The sequence below is a fragment of the Alexandromys fortis genome, unplaced genomic scaffold, assembly GCF_014885135.2.
Source record: "Alexandromys fortis isolate MF-2015 unplaced genomic scaffold, M_Fortis_MF-2015_v1.1 scaffold_134, whole genome shotgun sequence".
In the NCBI taxonomy this organism is placed as follows: Eukaryota; Metazoa; Chordata; class Mammalia; order Rodentia; family Cricetidae; genus Alexandromys; species Alexandromys fortis.
In genome coordinates, this window is record NW_026068007.1 from 105,667 (window position 1) to 123,722 (window position 18,056).

The 18,056-nt window shown below is 39.4% G+C and overlaps 1 protein-coding gene across 3 annotated transcripts in view; it reads left to right on the forward strand.

Moving 5' to 3' along the window:
• LOC126513311 (utrophin) overlaps positions 1-18,056 on the forward strand; it is a 346,673-nt gene that overhangs the window by 101,277 nt on the left and 227,340 nt on the right. The window contains exon 1 of one of the 3 annotated variants that reach the window (XM_050161611.1): positions 1,736-1,894. The exons of the other annotated variants lie outside the window; for them this stretch is intronic. Within the exon in view, the coding sequence (XP_050017568.1) occupies positions 1,751-1,894 (144 nt within the window). The 5' untranslated portion in view covers positions 1,736-1,750. Of the gene's footprint in view, positions 1-1,735; positions 1,895-18,056 lie in introns of those variants that run through there. 3 annotated transcript variants of the gene reach the window in all.

Consider the following 18,056-nt stretch of genomic DNA (forward strand, 5'->3'; position numbering starts at 1 on the left):
TTTTTTTTTTTTTTTTTGGTTTTTCGAGACAGGGTTTCTCTGTGGCTTTGGAGCCTGTCCTGGAACTAGCTCTGTAGACGAGGCTGGTCTCGAACTCACAGAGATCCGCCTGCCTCTGCCTCCCGAGTGCTGGGATTAAAGGCGTGCGCCACCATCGCCCGGCTGTAAATTAATTTTTTATATACTCGGAGATGTGTAGCCATAGCTCCTGTTGATGTAGAGCATATACCGCCTCAGAAATCCACTTTCCCCATTAGGATGGAGCCCCATTTTTAACCCTTCAGTCTCTTGACCTTGACTCATCACTAATCTGTTTCTTCCTATTTGCTTAAGAGTTTATTTTAAATCTTGATAATGGACTGCTTTTGGCTTTGGCAGCCTCACCAGAAGGAGGCAGTATAGACCCTCGACAAGGAGCTGATGGAAACTATACACAGGCTGAGTGAAGCTCACAGACTTTCCGATGAACCAGCTCTCTTAGACCCTGTCTAAGATTTTCAATCACACTAGCATGGAGGATGAGGAGACAGGGGAAGGACAAGAAGGAGAGATGTTCCTGAAAATGTCACTCTTCTCTTACAGGATCATAGCATCAGGGAGAGTGGAATGGGCAGTTTTCCCTGGGAGATAAGGGTAGGCAGGACCTTGATAATGAGAAACATACGGGGGTTCCTTCCTGGCTGTGCCCTTTTACCCAGTCCCTTAATCATCCTCGGATACTCTGGTCCTCCAAGGCACTGTACCCAGATTGGTATTATGTGAAATGTTTCTCAGACATGTATACGCACATTCTCATGTGCATCAGTAACCCCCCCCCACATACACACACCCCAAATCTGCACTGATCATATATGATCATAATGATATTATATATGTCATCTTGGATTTTCTCTTCATGAAATTAAAGCAGTTTCGTGACAAACTCAATGATATGATGAATCAGAAGGAGATGGAGGAGTTGGCTATGCTCTGTAGTCGATTGTAGGCTTGTCTTTATTAACTTGACTTAAAAGGGTCCTATCTGATTACTTGCACAGTTTGCTCCTATGTAGGGTCCCGGAAGCCCACCTTTCAGCTCTGCCTTTGGGACTTAGATAAACCTGTACAGCTCCATAAATATATCCAGTTTTTGTTTTAGGTGACTCTGTGGCCAGACTAGCTCAAGATAATTTATTAGGCACAGAGGATGTGAGGCTTCGGTCCTTCAAGACAGGTCCCTCTGTGCTCCTCGGTATTTCTACTCATCCCACAGGCACAGCCTGAGCTGCGTTCCGCAGGGAGTGCTAGCCTCCCTCGGTCCAGCGCCAGGCTCACTGCCACTCAGTCTCCTCATGTAAACCAACTATCAGGTATGCACCGCGGCGGTGGCAGCATTCAGTCTCTGCCCCCAGGGGAAGTCGGCTTTGTATCTTCAGCTTTAGTGTTTTGCTTAATATCCTCTTGGCTACGGAGCGCTCTCCTTTCTTGCAGCTGGCAGCGCTTGGCTGCCCTGCAACTTGCTTCATTTCTGGCCACGCCAGGCTGAGCAGGTCCTGGCTGAGAGCATCTGCTGGGGACTGTCTGGGTGGCGTTCGTCAGTGTTTTTGTCAAATCAAGAAGTTGACGGAATCCCAGCCTCCTTTTCTCCAGAACCTTACCCCCCCCCCCCCTTTGTATCTTTCAAATGCATTTCTGGAAACGAGCATGCTCAGAGAATTGGCAAATCATTGTCCAGTGACCGGGAGGAAATGCTCGCTGCTCTTCATTTATAATGCAAATTCTGAGGAGTCTTCAGAAGTGTGGTAAACTTAAGATGATGGCCGTGGTGAGAACGTCTCTGCAGAAAGTTGTGGTTTTGTTACATCGTTTACAAAGGATGGCTGTTTCCTCTCCGCGCTACCAGAAGCTGTGTAAGGTAACTGACTGGAAATAGGGATTCAGTCGGGTGTCTAACGAATCCACTGTTGCCTGGCTAGGAAATGTTTATGGAAGGAAGGGAAAAACTCCCTTTCCTGGTTACTGATCGCAAAAGCTGTTAAGAGGAATTGATTCATTGGAAATTGTTTGAGCCTCTAAAACAAGTGCTGTCTTAGTGCGTATTTTAGTTTACCGTTCCCAACCTTGTATTCTGAGATGGGCTGTTTGGAGAAAACATGACAAACTATTTTCGTTAAGACCTGTTACCTCTGGGGTACATTGGAATATCTTAATTTTTATTGGCACGTTAATCCAATGTTAAACTCCATCAAAATCAAGCAGAGAGCTTGAAATGATCTTTAAACAGACTGCTTAACATGCTCATCTTTTTATAGCTGATTTTTTTTTCCAATTAAGAAAAGTAATGCCCATTTTAAAGACCGGGTCAGCCCCATCATAAACATTTCTTATATTCCTGACATCTTCTCATGCTGTTGTTAAAGTTGAAAAACTCCATTCTCTGTGGACAGGTGGATTAAGTAGGGTTTTAGGGTGTAACTCATTTGACAGTGATATGTTTGGAATAATACAGTATCAGTCTTTCTAAACCCAAACCTCCTGTGTTGTCTTGGATTAGTTTTTGTTGTTGCCCATGGTTTTATGTTACTCAGTGTTCAGACTGTCTCATTACTTTTATAAAAATGAGATGATATAATTGAAGATTATAGCAGAAATTAATTTTTATATCAATACAGTAACATGTTTTCTCCATATAAAATTCTTAGTACACATCTGAAGGAGGTATCTCACTGTTCTTTAAAACACCACTAATCTGTATTTGGAAAACCTGCCTTTATGGTGTTATTTTTCTGATGATATAATATTTGATGTGTCTGAGTACTTAGACTCTGCCTGTATGGTTATGGATGGGGGCTGGGAAGCCGTATTCTGTTTATTTGATTTTATAACATTGTTTTGCCTTACAGTCCAACTCAATGTATCCCTATTCAGAAACGTACTTTTTTAAAATATAATTTTAGGAATAGATTGAGGTAGTGAGACATGCTTTGAAGAAATACTTAGCGCTGTTTTCATTTGTATTATTTAAAACTTGATCCAACTTACTAATTCAGTTGTAAAAGTACACAACTAACTGTTGGATATGCTGTGACTTCATCGATTTCAAAGAATCATTGTGCTTTATTAATACATTTACATTTTCTACCAAAAACCAATCTTGAAAATAGAGAAGAAAAACTCATTCGCTAATGGGTTTTATTATTTTATTTTTAACTATCAATATAAATATTTGAATAATTAACACATGTTACTCTTTTAAAAAGCTGACAGTATAAATTGATAAAGCATTAGAAAATAAACAAACAAGCTGGGTCATTTTTCTCATCTGTTTCCATAACTACTTTCAGCAAAGCAGAGGAGTTTTTGAGTCATGGCCACGGGATGAGCTTAGTTCTATGCACAAAACAAACTCCAGGTGCTGAAGAAAGCTCCTGACTAGTTTCATGATAAGATCCTGCATAAGCTCTTGTCAAGTTACTGAAATTCTGAGAAGTTTGCTCCCAACAGAGGTCTTCTTTGGGAAGATTTATTGAGATTTATAATTTCTCAAAGATGCCTTGGAATTTAAATATTCAGGAAGAGTGTTGCTTTCTGGAAATCTGAAGTCGTCTTATTTGCAATTGAAATTTATCTTTCATATATTCTCTTTACGTATGTGAGCTTAGCTATTGCTCAGATACTGCAATGGGAGACACGCAGTTCCAGTACTTTCCAGTAGGTGTCAATGTAAGGCAGTGATATATGAGATTTGGGGGACTCCAGACAGGGACGTGGCATGACGGTGATTGCTATGAATAAATGAACAGGTATATTTTATTTGTCTTATTATACTTGGCAAAGGGATCCTAGTTCATATCATTATGGGTAGAAGTTTTAGTTACAGAATTAAATGTCAGTTGCCCTTACCAATGAATGACCTAGTGTTGGTAGTCTACTGGATATACCTAGTTGTTTTCTTAGCCATCCGTGGTGCTGTCGTGCTAGGAGTTTCGCTAGCTGTGCTGTTGATATACTTTACGACCCTGAATTCTCTTTTAGATAGCAAAGGTTTTATCATGGCTATTTTTTCCCTATATCTCCTACATTCTCTAAATTTAGTTTTTGGGTTTTATTTTTTGTTGTTGTTGTTTTGTTTTTAGAAAGGAACCATTAAGCCCTTCAGAGTTTTGTCATAAAAATACAGGGAGAGTCTATTTTAAGTACATGTAAAGACTTAAAAATAAAAAAAGGAGACAAGTATTGCAACGCCCAAGGAAAAGAGACTGTTTTGAGTTCCTCTTGGCCTTTTGAAATCCAGCGTCTGAATATTTGTACCCTCTCTCTTTCTCCTTCACTCCTTTCCTTTGCCTGTTGTATGGAACATCTGCCATCTAAAAAACTTCCCCTCAGAGTCACTTCATTCTTTTTCTTTGCTTGTTTTCATACTTTGCTTGAGTGTCAGAAGATAATGTAAAGTGCAAAACAGGTGGGAATTTGTGCAAAATGTTCTCACTTTGTGCATTTTTATTTTTTGCCCTGTCTGTGTCAAAGAGGGGAAGAGATAGTAATGAGGGGAACTTGGGAAAGCTATAGGGCTGAGTTACCTCTCCCCAACCCAGTTATACATGCGCTTACATTTTTTACCTTTAAAAACAGTTCTTGCTGGTTATACAATCCCTATGAAATGTGGGGAAGAAACTGAAACCCAAGGACTGCTGACTTGAGATATAATTAGCAGCATTCAAATTGCCCCTGATGACCTAAAGCCGCCCCATACTGGATGCTAATTTTTCCTGATTTGCCTTAGATCATAGCTTCTTTAAAACATTAATGACTCCAAATTTAATTTTTCGTCTCTTAGAACACAGAGGAAGCAAAAGCTGGATGTAAGTGACTTTTAAGAAGGATATTGACTTTGTTTTCATTTTGTGATTATTTTGGCTTGTTTTATTTCATTAAATCTTTGGAGTGAAAGCTGATGGAAATTATGTTGAGTCAGAAAGGAATTTTGCAAGCCTTCTACCTCTTTAGTGCTGCTTTTAATGGTATACTTAATCACTGACATGCTAAAAAGTAGATTCTTATAAAATAGATTGGTGTATGAGTCATTATAAAAAATTGGAAAAATAATTAGTATAAAAAATTAAGTTCTTCATGGCTTAAGCATTTAAATTTTTTTTGATTTGGTTTTATAAGTTTTATACTGCCAGCATATGTATGCAAACTAGTTTAACTAAAATGATTTTGTCTCCAAACATTTTGTCATGTGTTCTATCAATTAAAATATTTTAAGCATCCAGCTGTATATTATTAACTCAAAATTATGCACATATGTCGTGGTAAGAATCATAGTGTTGATTTGTTCCTATGTCCAATATTGTCTTCTTACCACCCCCTCCTGTCTATGAGCTATCCCCCCACCATTTGGTGTCTAGGGGTTTACTGGCAGGGTAAAACGATGGCTTGAGAAATCAGGGGAGACGAGTGATATTTAAACAGCATCAGCTTCTTCTTACCCCACTTCTATATATGTTCATGAGTGTGGACCACACAGAGGCTTGTGGGTACTTGTGCAGCCGGTAACTATGTAAGCCTGTAGACATCTCGTCTCTCAGTGTTTGAAATGACTTTTACGTTCACATGTGGTCTGTCATCTGTATGGTGGTGTGAGGTTCATTTAAGGTTGAGGGTATGTGTTCTTTAAAAACATGCCGAATGCAGTGGTACATTTAAAAATAAGCCTTACAGGTTTTACTCTCAAGCATTCCTCCACCCACGTTTCAGGTGGGGTGCACTGCTCTCTTTGGAGAGTTAAATACTGAAGCGTTTCTGGGCACTGAGACTTGGCTTGAGCGCCGCTGAACATTACGAGAGAGGTATTAAAAGATCCAGTATCAGGCTCTCTCGGTTTCCGTCAATAACCAAACCATGCATACATTTCTTGAACAACAAAAGTGGACACCCTAACCTTCGTCCCCTTGATCAGAAGAAGAATTGTCCCTTCTTGGTTTCATGAGCAGCTAGGGGGTTGGACAGTTCAGAAGACCTAGGAAGGTTGAGATGCTTTGGAGAGAAATGGCCTGTGCAGAAGGGTTCCCACTGAGTCTTCTGTGTCACTGGCTCTCTGTGCTGTGTCTCATCGGAGTTGTATGAACTCCTGGGTGGAGTACTTCTTTAACTTTGTCTTCTGCAGTCCCTGCTGAGGTAGAGATTACCGATAAGGCTCAAACAAGGACCTTCATTGCTACCTGTAACTGTCACGTTTGTCATGTGGCTTCCCAAAGGAGCAACAGTGTAGATGGACCCTATCTTTTGCTTTTACCATTATTCCTCAAGTCTACGTGAGTATCAAAATTATTTTTTTTAGTTACCTAATTAAGTAGTAATACGTTGTTAATCAGAAAACTCATGTTACCAATGACTTTGCTTGCGATCTAATATAATGCTTTTTTGTGGTTAAGAAATAGCAGCACTCACAAAGTTACATGTTAAATGGTTCTTTAAGAACCAAAATGTTATTTGGAACTCCAGATGGGTGATGCTTGTACGATCAGGAGCAAACACAAAGTCCTTCTGAGAAGAGAGCTGGCATTGCACTCTGGATGTGGGTACGCATTTCCAAATGTTATTCCCTCGTTGTGACTGGAAGATTGATGACTTGTGTTTTCTTTGGGGTACAATTTATTAAGGATTGAATGGAAATTTCCAGCCTGTATGTATGGCTACGAAAGCTACACACATCAACTGTTTCCTTTTCCCTTTTGACGGAGCCCTGCTGGTATCGCTCAGTGTGGTTGGTTGTTTATATTTAGCTCTCGAAATTAAGCAATTAGCAGAGCTCCCGCCATAGAGATAAAAGAATACAGAAAATGTCACACCACTGCAGCTTCTCACTTGCACAAAGTTGGTTCATTCTTGGGCAAGGTAAATGAGTCCAAATAATTGAAACTGCAACGGAAGTGAAGTGTGGCCGAGGGATTGCTTTCCATTTTTCTTTTTCTAGTTTGTTCAGTTCCGTGAAGTTCTAGGAGATTGATTCATAACAAAACTCCCTTACAGAGGCAGACGCTGCTTTTTAATGCTTAAGAAATAACTGGCTGGTATGACGTCATGGCGTGATAAAGCCCGAACAAAGTTCTGGAAGGATGTAAAGCGAGTTAGTAGTTAGGTCAGGCCCAGGGGTACAGCTCCTGTAATCTCAGCTAATCAGAAACTGAGGCTGGAAGGTTGCAAGTTCAAAGCCTGTGGGGAATATAAAGTGAGTTGAAGGTCAGGTGGTGTGTCTTAGTGAGACTCTGTCTCGCAATGAAGCGTTAAAGCATGAAGACCATGTGGACAGCTCAAGTAGAGCATTTGCCTAGAGCATTTGTGTACGACAGGTGCTAAGGTCAGTCCCCAGCATTTGTTGGGAGATGTTGGTTTTCACAGTGGGCTCCTCCTCCTCCTTCTCCACTGCTGCTGCTGCTTCTTCTTCTCCTAATGAATGCTGTGCATGTTTACCGTAGAGCTTGGTAGACAACCTTGGGTGTCATCATCCTCAGAGGTTGCCATCTCTTTTGGATCTTCGTTGGCCTGTACCTCCCAAATCTGTCTTAACTGGCTGGTCAGTGAGCTCCGGGGTTGAATTCTGTTTTGCCTTCCCCAGCACTGGGACTACAAAGAGAGCATGCACACACCACCACACATTTTTTATGTGGTTTCTGAGATTCAAGCTCAAGTCGAGCACTTTGTCCTGGGAGCTACGGTCACTGCCCACATTTATGGTGCCTGTATTTTTTTCCTATTGTAAGAGGATTAGGAAAAGAACTGTTGGCAAAAGCAAAACAAATTAACAACATCAACAAAGCAACACCCCCAGGCCCCATGAGAAAATGTCTAATAAAACAGTGATAAGATGCTTAATTTATAGTATTTTAAAGGTCTCATGTATTTTCGAAGACAGTATTAATATATATCTTTAAGTATATATTATATCTATCTATGTATCTATGTATGTATGTATGTATGTATGTATGTATGTATCTATCTATCTATCTATCTATCTATCTATCTATCTATCTATCTGGCAAAGAGTATTGTCATTGGTTCCATTTATCAACTAGAGAAGATCAGGTGTTCTTCTATTCAAACCCGGTCTGCTCTTTGGGCTGATGAGAGAGAGTGAGTTGTTTGGGGGAGGGGGAGGGATATGGGAGGCGGTGGCGGGGAAGAGACAGAAATCTTTAATAAATAAATAAATAAATAAATAATAAAAATAAAATAAAGATCTCAACATTATTGCCCCCCCCCCAAAAAAAAACTAGAGAAGAAAGCTCCTGTAACTCCATAGTGAAGGACCAGGGCAGGAGATCCTTGGCCATTATGTGATCCAATTGGTACTGTTGACAGGTTTTCTGTTTCCATATCCAGCATCTCTCTGCATTTCATTTCAAGTCGTTACTGGGGTTTTCCTGAGCCATCAGGAACTGCACAGTTCAAAAGGAAAGAAAGAGAAGGTAGCCTAACCCGTTGATAGGCTTCTTTTCAGTTATTACTGCCGTGTCTTCTCACTATACAAGTAAGGAAACACACCGCCGAGAAGTGTTTTACCACTGACAGTTTGGGGGATGTCTCAGTACTTGTTTTCATCTCAAAGTTAAAAAACAATGAACTACATTATTTCTGAAACTATTTTAGCATCTAATTTTGGCTATACAAGGCCAAGGAATTCTTTTGTTTCTAGTTTCTATATGCTTTTTTTCTAATGGATTCCTTTCTCAGCTTCGTACAAAGGATGGATTGGCTCATTTTAATGCAAATTGATATAGTTGGTTCTGGTTTTTGATTCATAATTTAGTTTGGTTTGAGTCGCAATACCACAAGTATTGAATTATGTATTCACCGAGCCTACTTCTCCATACCCAAATGTAGTTTTTTATCATCATATTTAAGGCACATAATAGCTCCTTTCAAAGATAAATGGAAAGAAGTCAGCTGTGGTATACCTTTTTTAGCGAGGCAGTTCCTATTTTTTGAAAAGTCCGTGATTCTCATGTACCAAATACAAATGCTCGCAGTGAAGTGAGGCAGCACACTGGCCCTGTAGATCCCAGCAATCCACTTCAGTTCTTCGCAGGCATTTTTAAAGGCTTTCTTTTCACATTTCGATTGTTTTATTTAAAAATTTTTAAAAAGGATTGATTTTTATTACTTTCAGGTATATATGACCTATGTGTGTCCCTTGGAGTGCTCTATATGAGTGTACGTGCCCTTAGAAACCAGGTTTGGATTCCCTGGAGTGGAGTTACAGGCAGTTGTGAGCTGATGAACATGGTGTTAGGACTCAAATTGCCGTCAGTCCCAAAAGAGCACCGTGTGGTCTTAACCACAGAGCTTGTTTCTTGAGGCCTTCTGTGGATATGTAGCCCCACAAAACCAACAGCACAGCATCCTCCTGCCTCAGCTTCTGGAGCACTAGGATTACAGCCCAACAGCGCCACAACTAGTTCTTTTAGTATAGATTTTTTTTGAAGAGTTGCAGCTAGTCAAGGACTTTCTGCAAGGCTAGAATAAGACTGTGTGCATTCGCACGGTTCTGGTGTGGTCGTTGACCACTTGTGTGTCACCTTGATAAGGCACTGACTGGATCTGCATCTCAGTTCTCTTAGAATTAATCTTTCTGATTATCTCTGAGATCTTGAGATCCACAGGCTGGGTATTCATAGGTCAAGGGAGATGACATAGGGAGTTTGTCCACAACCTCATGTGTCTGTGTGTGGTGTTGTTACTGTCCTGGCTGTCTCTAACGCTAAAGGAACCCCCACGTCCTAATAAGGAAGTCCACAGCATGATGGCCTAGGGAATGTCTTTAAAAGATTCATTTGTGGATTCTGACCTCCTGAGATGATATCTAGGCATCTAGGCAAAGCTACCGTACACCAGAGTTCTGGAGTGTGGCTATCCTAGCTAGGCAAGGCTACCCTGCATCACTGTTCTGTATAGAGAATGAGGAAAGAGTATTGAAGAGGGGGAGTTTACAGCTCTGTTTGTGGAAATCCCGGCCAAGTCTTCCCTTTACCAGTGGTCTTTTGGTGAGAGTCCTGTAGAATATGCATTTCCCTGTTTTGAGGGTCCCTCTGGTTTTGTGGTTTCCTTGGTTCCTGTAATCTTTGAAGCCCACAGTATAGCTGTATGACTATTTTATTAAGAAGCTTTGTTCTACTTTAACCAAATCCAGGAAAGACATCTCTTGTCCTGTGTCCATTGTAGAAGAATACATGTTTACTTAGAAGAGAATGGAGAGAAATACTAATTTTCAAAATACATTTCTCAATATTTTTAAGAATTAATACATTTGATATCACACGTTTTTGACTAAGCCCTTGGGTTTCATTTTCTTGGCATAAGTGTACTATTAATGTTAGCGTCTCTTTTTAATTTGTTAATTAATTTTGAGGCATGGTCTCATTTTACATAATCTATAATGCCTGGAGCTCAGACTGGCCTGGAACTCACTGTGTAGCCTGGAATGGCCTGGCATTCGCTGCTTAGCCTGGGATGGGCTCATTCCTGGAATAATCCTGCCAGCTTTGCCTCCTAAGAGGTGGGTTTACAGTCATATGCCACCATGTCTGACTTCTTATTGGTAGGTTTTTAGCAAATGCTCTTGTTAATTTTATGAAGTTTATAAAATGAGAAATTCTATTTATAAAACAGTAGACTTTATAGAAGTTAGAGGGGGAGAACAAAAGAACTTGTTTAGACTGAGAACATTTTCAGTATGTATTTTGACTCAGAATCCATAAGGATCACGGTACCTGTGCCCCTGTCCAGTGCAGAAGGGACAGGCATACCCAAGACTTGGTTTGATATGCAAGCCAGGAGGGCATAGTTGTCAGTTGTTTGCGCTAGTGACTTCCTCTCTGCATTATAGCTTTCCTCTTAGTCTTTATGTGTTGTGAAGGCTTTCCCCTCTGTGTCGATAAATACTCCTTACATTGTGATTTTAAGTGGCATAAATGAAATTCTATTGAGTGACTTCAATTTGCCTTAGTTTATCCAAGCCTTCAAATGTGATGTGATTCTTATTTGTTGCTCTCATTGTCGTAGGACATTACTGTCTGGTGGACATGCTCTGGAGTCACTGGACTTATCTTGATTATTTTCAGAATACTTTTGTAAAATATAACAATTGCACTAAAAGCAAAAAAAACTTTTAAAGGCTCTCATACATAAAGTCCAATTATATGCAATGGTGGTTGAAAGAAAATGACCCCCAAAGGCATTATTAGGAGGTGTGGGCTAGTTGAAGTAAGTGTGGCCTTGTTGGAGGAAGTGTGTCATTCTGGGGGTGGACTTTGAAGTGTCTATTGCTCAAACTTTCCTCAGTGTGGCACACAGTCTACTTCCTGCTGCCTGCGAGATGTAGGACTGTCAACTGCTTCTCGTGCACCATGTCTGATGCCATGCCCCGCCATGATGATCATGGACTGAACCTCTGAACTACAAGCAACCATCCCAACTAAATGTTTTCCTTGATAAGTATTGCTCTGGTTATGGTGTCTCTTCACAGCAATAGAAACCCTAACTAAGACACATAGTTCCTTATAATGTCTTCTTTCCAGCAAACAGCCTTCCTCTGGATGTAAGCCACTCTGATATGAGAATGACAAAATGCTCTAAGGCAATTGATGAGGCAATGGCATGGTATTTCAAGCAGATTTATTTTTATTTTTTAGGGATTCAAAGTGGATGTGTCTATTATTAACTTAAATTATAAACTTAGAGAACTTTAGGGTTTACAGAGTGGTTGAAATCTAACTACTGTGAATGTGGGGTTGGAAGGTGCCCAAGGTTGAACAACCAGTGATCCTTTGCAGATCAGCTTGCAGGGATTTTTTTCTGAGATATGTGTCATATAATCACTATAATATCATATAGTATACATGAATATAATATACATGTGTACATAACATAAAACTGTATTATATAATATACCCAAACAATTGTATAATGTATGTTATATAACAATATCATATTATATTGTATAGTTTTATAATTATACAATTCATATATTATGTCATATAATTATGATTATATACACACTTATACATGTATGTGTGTCCACATACATTTGTATGGATATGTGTGTGTATATATATACATATATGTATATATCACTTTTCCTAATACTACCTTTATCTTTTCAGTTATGAGCTTCTTGTTACAGAGGCCATATCTTACTGCAAAGCCTTTTACACTGAGAAAGAATATATAAATATTGAATCATAGAAATATCCCTGCTTCCCAATGAGAATTCAACACTTTAGAGCTTAATTATTAATAACAAATAAAATAGCCAAAGTTCAATCTTTTTAAATGTTATAGAGCTATATAGAGATTACTTTTCATATTAGTTATGTAAAGTCCAGAAAAGGTAAGTAAATTGGGGAAAATGTGGACGTTGTCATCAGAAGGCCTAAGTGAAGCAACCCCATTTGATGCTTGAACTTATGCAAGGCACACACAAGGAACCCTCAGTTCCTTCACCAAATCATCTCATAGCTTTGGGAAGATCACTGGGCCCATGTCCTAATATTAGTGAATTTGCCCGGACAATCTGAAGTACTATTGAACTAATACAGTTTTTGCAATGGTTTTTTTCTGCAGATGACAATACTGATATTTATCTGCCTGTGGTTTCACCACCAGTCACTGCTGGAATATGTAGGCAACCAGGGAAAGGACACGCGATTCAAAGCATTTGTGTCCGTCTTAGCTCACTCGGCTTACTGAGCACTTCAGGTCTCTTGTAGTACATGGCCAGTTTGGTGTATTCTTCCTGAAGCCTTCCTCCAACCTACATATTAGGATATATTCCCTGCCAGTAAAACCATACTTGTTTTTCAAACACCTCAGCAACCAGTTATCACTTCACACATAGGATTGTGTCTTCTGAGCAGTGGCTAAGCAGTGGAAGTCTTCATTCAACACAAAATGAACTGTGATTTCTTTTTCCTCTTCCTCTTTTTCCCATTTCTTTTTCCTTTGAGATGGGGTTAAGCTGTGTAATCCTGACTGGCCAGGAGCTACTATGTAGATTAGACTGGTCTTGAATTTGCAGAGATCTGAGTATTTGAATTGCAGGCAAGAGTGACCAAGCCTGGCCAGTTGTGGTTTCTTAAATCTATGTGTCCGTTATCTCAGATGCTCGTGAGTGCTAGAGAAGGCTTGAAGAACACTTTCTGTGAGTTTTAATAAAAATTAAACATTCTGGTCCTTCTGATGCTTTTCTGGAACTTCTGGGTTGAGAGCGAGTTTTTGATGGATGATGACTAACTTGGATTAATGGCTATGGATAACAGAGTCTTGTTTTGCATTAGTTCTGGAAGCCAAGCCCTCATTGCTTCCTTCTGTATACTGTTATTGTAGAAAATCCTCATGTGGTGTGCAGTGGAGGTAAAGTAAGGGAAATGTGGCCTCTCATCTCGAGTAATTGCTCCTAATGGAAGCTCAATGACCTATTATGCCTTATCCCGAAGGGGGTAGAACTTAATAGGAAGCTAGTGAAGGGCTAGAGAAATTACATAATGGGAACCAAATTTTCAGGAAATCGCATGTGTGGTTGAGAATTGATACTTCATTAGGCAGTTTAGTGATTCGGTGGTTTACTGGTGCCAAAGGTCATCCTTACTTTATTTGTTTATTTACTTTCTGTCATACTTACTTTAAAAGCCATAGGATCTTCTAGGTGGATGTTCTCAGGAGTGAGGGCTAACTAAGGAAGAAGGCAGTGCTTTTGGCTTGTGTCTTGCAGGTATTTATTTATTTATTTATTTATTTATTTAAATTCCACATGTGGGTTATAAAGGGCAAGAAGGGTAGACTTCACTTACAGCATTGAAAGGATCAAAATTTAATAACTAGAGGTGACTTTGATATTTTCAAATCTACCTTCTGCCTTGTTGTGTTTGTTTTGTTTTTACTTTTGCGACAGGGACATGTTATAGCTCTGGTTAGCTTCAGATCCTCCTGGCTCAGCCTCCCCAATGCTTAGATTGAAGGCGAATGCCATCACACTTGACCTTAGTGTCCTCATTTCTTTGAAAGACCAGGAACCAGAAGCGCCAAATGATTAAGCTATCTGTTCTAACTTGCATTAACACCATTGGTGGCCGTCTGCTCTGATGAGGATATAGTCTGGGTTTTACGATATGTTGCACAGAAGTAGAGTTTTATAGGTCTCTGAGATAAACTGTTGGCATCAAATGAAAGCTGACTAAGAAGCTGACACAAATGGCTGGCTAGATGGCTCTAAACGGAGCTTTTAGATAAAGCGTATATGATAACAATTTAACTGTTACCTAATCTGGATATTGTTTGATGAGTTTATTTTACTAGGCTCTCAATTATTTTGCATGCTTGGATGTTTTTATGATAAAATGTTGGAAAAGTAGCAACAACCCAACTATATGTGAAGATGGTCAGTTTACATATAAGGTACCGGGTTTCCTGTTGACTGGCACATGGGACCTCAGTGGATCTCTGTAATACTCACATTGCAAAGTAAGGTAGTTACTTACCTTACTTTACATGATGAGTGCTTGAAAATGTCTCTGTTCACCTGGTGCTAGACATTCACAGAATGGACCTGTAGCTTTCATTCTCTGAGCTCAAATTCAAATGAAAGGTACTTTATAACTCTACTTTTTTCTTTTTACAAAACCTGCTTTTGCCTCCTGTAGTGATGGGGCGAGCAGGCCTGCTTTTCATCCTGCCCGGCTCCTGCATGGCTAGCTTTACACCCGAAATAACAATACACAAATTGTATTCATTTAAATACTGCCTGGCCCATTAGTTTAAGCTTCTTGTTGGTTAACTTTGACATCTTGATTATCCCATTTCTATTAATGTGTGTAGCACCACGAGGTGGTGGCTTACCAGGAAAGATTCAGCATGTCTGACGTGGTGGCTGGATCCATGGTGTCTGATCCAGAGAGGAGAGGCATGGCTATTGCCTCACTTTCCTCTTCCTCCCAGCATTCTATTCTGTCTACTCCACCCACCTAAGGGCTGGCCTATCAAATGGCCAAGGCAGTTTCTTTATTAACCAATGAAATCAACACAAACCAGAAGACCCTCCCACATCAGCCTCCTGTAAAAGTTTATAATGATTTTACAAAACATGAGATATGATTTACCATAGAGTTTAGAAAGAAAGTAACCCTGTTTCTTTGGCACTCAGCCTGTAGAACTCAATGTTGTGGGAAGGTTTGGTTTGGATTCCTATTGAAGATGGTCTCCAAGTCCTTCTTGGAGGTGATGACATCTGCTTGAGGCTGACCTGAGGAGTGCCCACTCTTTTCCTTGCACATCTTGACTCACCAATGTCATGGTTTTCCATGTATGAGGATCCAATCCTCAAACTCTGGGACAGTCCTCATCTTTATGAAAGATACATCAGCTTTGTCAAAGAGTAACTTATTCAGATTAGATGACTGTAAAGCTCATTTACATTTGCATTGTTTTATTTCTCTTTTATCACTTATCTGATATTATTTAAGCCAGATATTTTATAATTTGATTGAATTGTATCTGAAGTGGTTTTTTTCAGTACATAGACTGGTGTATTTTGGGGGTATGTGTGTATATATGTGGTGTATGGGGATTATACAAGTGTGTATTTGGGTGTTTGCCTTTGACAGTACATGGTAGAGGTCAATATTTGACACTGGGATGTCTTTCTCAATCAAGTAAAATTTATTGTTATTATTATTAGTAATTGGTTTTAGACAACTAATGTTGGACCAGGAGATCACTGAAGCTAACTTGACAGGTTAGCAAGCCCTTGGGATGTTCTTTCCTCTGTCTCCTAGCTCTGGAGTTACAGACATGTGGCACTGAACACAGCTTTTAGATGAGAGCCGGGGATCTGAACTCATGACTTCATGTCTTTGCACTACATTATTTCCCAAGACTAATGTTCCTTTTTTGAGTTAGGCTCTCAACGCTGTGGCCCAAGCTGGTCTGGACCACAGGTTGTCTTTGCTCTCCTAGCAATCTTCCTGCCTCAGTCTCTAAAGTTGTGACTTTCAAATCATTTTACTTTATGGCTTATTATTTCTAGCACTTTCTTCTTAGCTGTATAAAATTACATTATATAATACTTCAAATATTGTTCTTGCTTTGTAACTATAAATGGTAGGGAATAGAACATTTTTACTGATTTCCAAAAAATGAATTGGGATGTCAGTGCAGCCTAGAATAACTGAGATGTTGGAGCATTTCTAAATGTATTTATTTATTTCTATCATCTAGTTTGTGTCTTGATTAATTGCTCTTGATAAACCTCTCTGCTCCTTAAATTAAATCAAAATTAACAAATGTTTATTGCAGCCTACTGAAAATCTTGTTTACAAAAACTGTACAGAGCCGTTGAAAGCTTTCACTTCTAATAAAGGTCAGACAGCAAATACTAGCATTCAGCCACCCCATTTATTTCCTGATACAGCTGTTGCATGGGGAATGAGTGGGTGATTCATTCTGGAAGGAGAAAAAGGAAGCTAGATACTCATTTAAATAATTCTACATGGTTTTAATTTAATTACACTATTTTTATTATGCTGGAAATTGAACCCAGGCTGTTGAACATACTTGACAAGTCTGTTACTGTTGGACTACCCCAGGCCCATGGCTCTGTTTTTCATAATGTTGGATCTTTTGAGAGCTAATTAAAGATTTGAGGTGCTGGTAAAACAGCTACACAAGTGAAAGGAGCCCTGGGCAGAGAGTGGTCAATGAAGTGAGGTTTCTGGACATACCTTCAACAGAACGGTGAGAAGGATAAAGCACTTCCTTGACTGTTTGTTCTTTTGTCATTCCTGTAAAATACAAAGCATTGTGTTTTGGAGTTTGGTGGGGATGGGGTTTGATGGTTCACTCAGCAAAGAACTTGCTTTGCAAGGACAGGGACAGGGACCTGGTTCCATCTTCTGGGCCCAGGCAAAAGGGATGTGCTGGTTGGTATGTCCTTATAACCAACCCCACTGATGGGGAGGCAGAAACCGCAGGGTCCTGGGAGTCACGCTCAGCTTCACTGGTGAGCTGCTGACCACCAGCTAAGACACTGTCTCAAAAGAGGGCAGTGTTCCTGAGAGCTGCTCCTGTGTTCCTCATATGGACCTACACGTCATGCATCTCCATATGCACAAACCACACATACACACATGCACGCACGCATACACGCATGCATGCATGCACACACGAACACACAACATTAAAATATGCTTTTCATGAAACATCTCTGTATTTTAGTAGCAAAGAAGAGAATGTCAGTTTTGGAATATGTATGTACATAAAAATACTGTTAATTTTGTTTGAAAAATTGAAATAGATTTCATTAGTTTTAAAAGTGGCATTTACAGTTTTGTTCCTGGGTATATTAAAGAGAAGTACTTGTTTTATAAAAAATCCAGAAAGGAAGGAGAAATTAATCTGACCAAAAAAGCGATACTATCAATATCTTATCTTTTTTCTTTTCTTTCTTTATTATGTACATATAAAGATTTTTTAACACTTTGAAATGATATTTTGTATAGTGCCTTCTGCTTTTTTGAGTATTGATTGTTTTTTTGTTGGTTTGCTTTTAAAGTATTTTTATAAGCATTTTAATGCTTCTTTATTTGAATGTCATAACTGTTGCTATGGCTTGCATCCCACTGTACTCTGTATACTAAAAAATGCTTTCTCAACCTAAGTGTGATCTTAGAATGTGGAAATGACCCACAAAAGCTGTCCTCAGACCTCTGCCTGTGTTCGTCCCTCTCACACAAAACAAATATATGTTAAGAAATTTTAAGTAAAGAATATACGAGATATCTAGAAAAATCCAATTGTTGGTTTTAAACATGCTATCTTCCTATGAGTGACTCGTTATCCCATAAGTACATTCTTTAGGCCTTGAAAACTTCTTGTTTCTCTGTTATGATTCCTCCTACTACTGCAGTATAAGGGATATTTTGTGATTGTTCCTCAACTTTGAATATTAGAGTTTGTGGCATGTTTGATGGTTTTTTAAAAGACAAAGTAGGGTCATTAATGTCTGCACATATTTTATCTGAGTC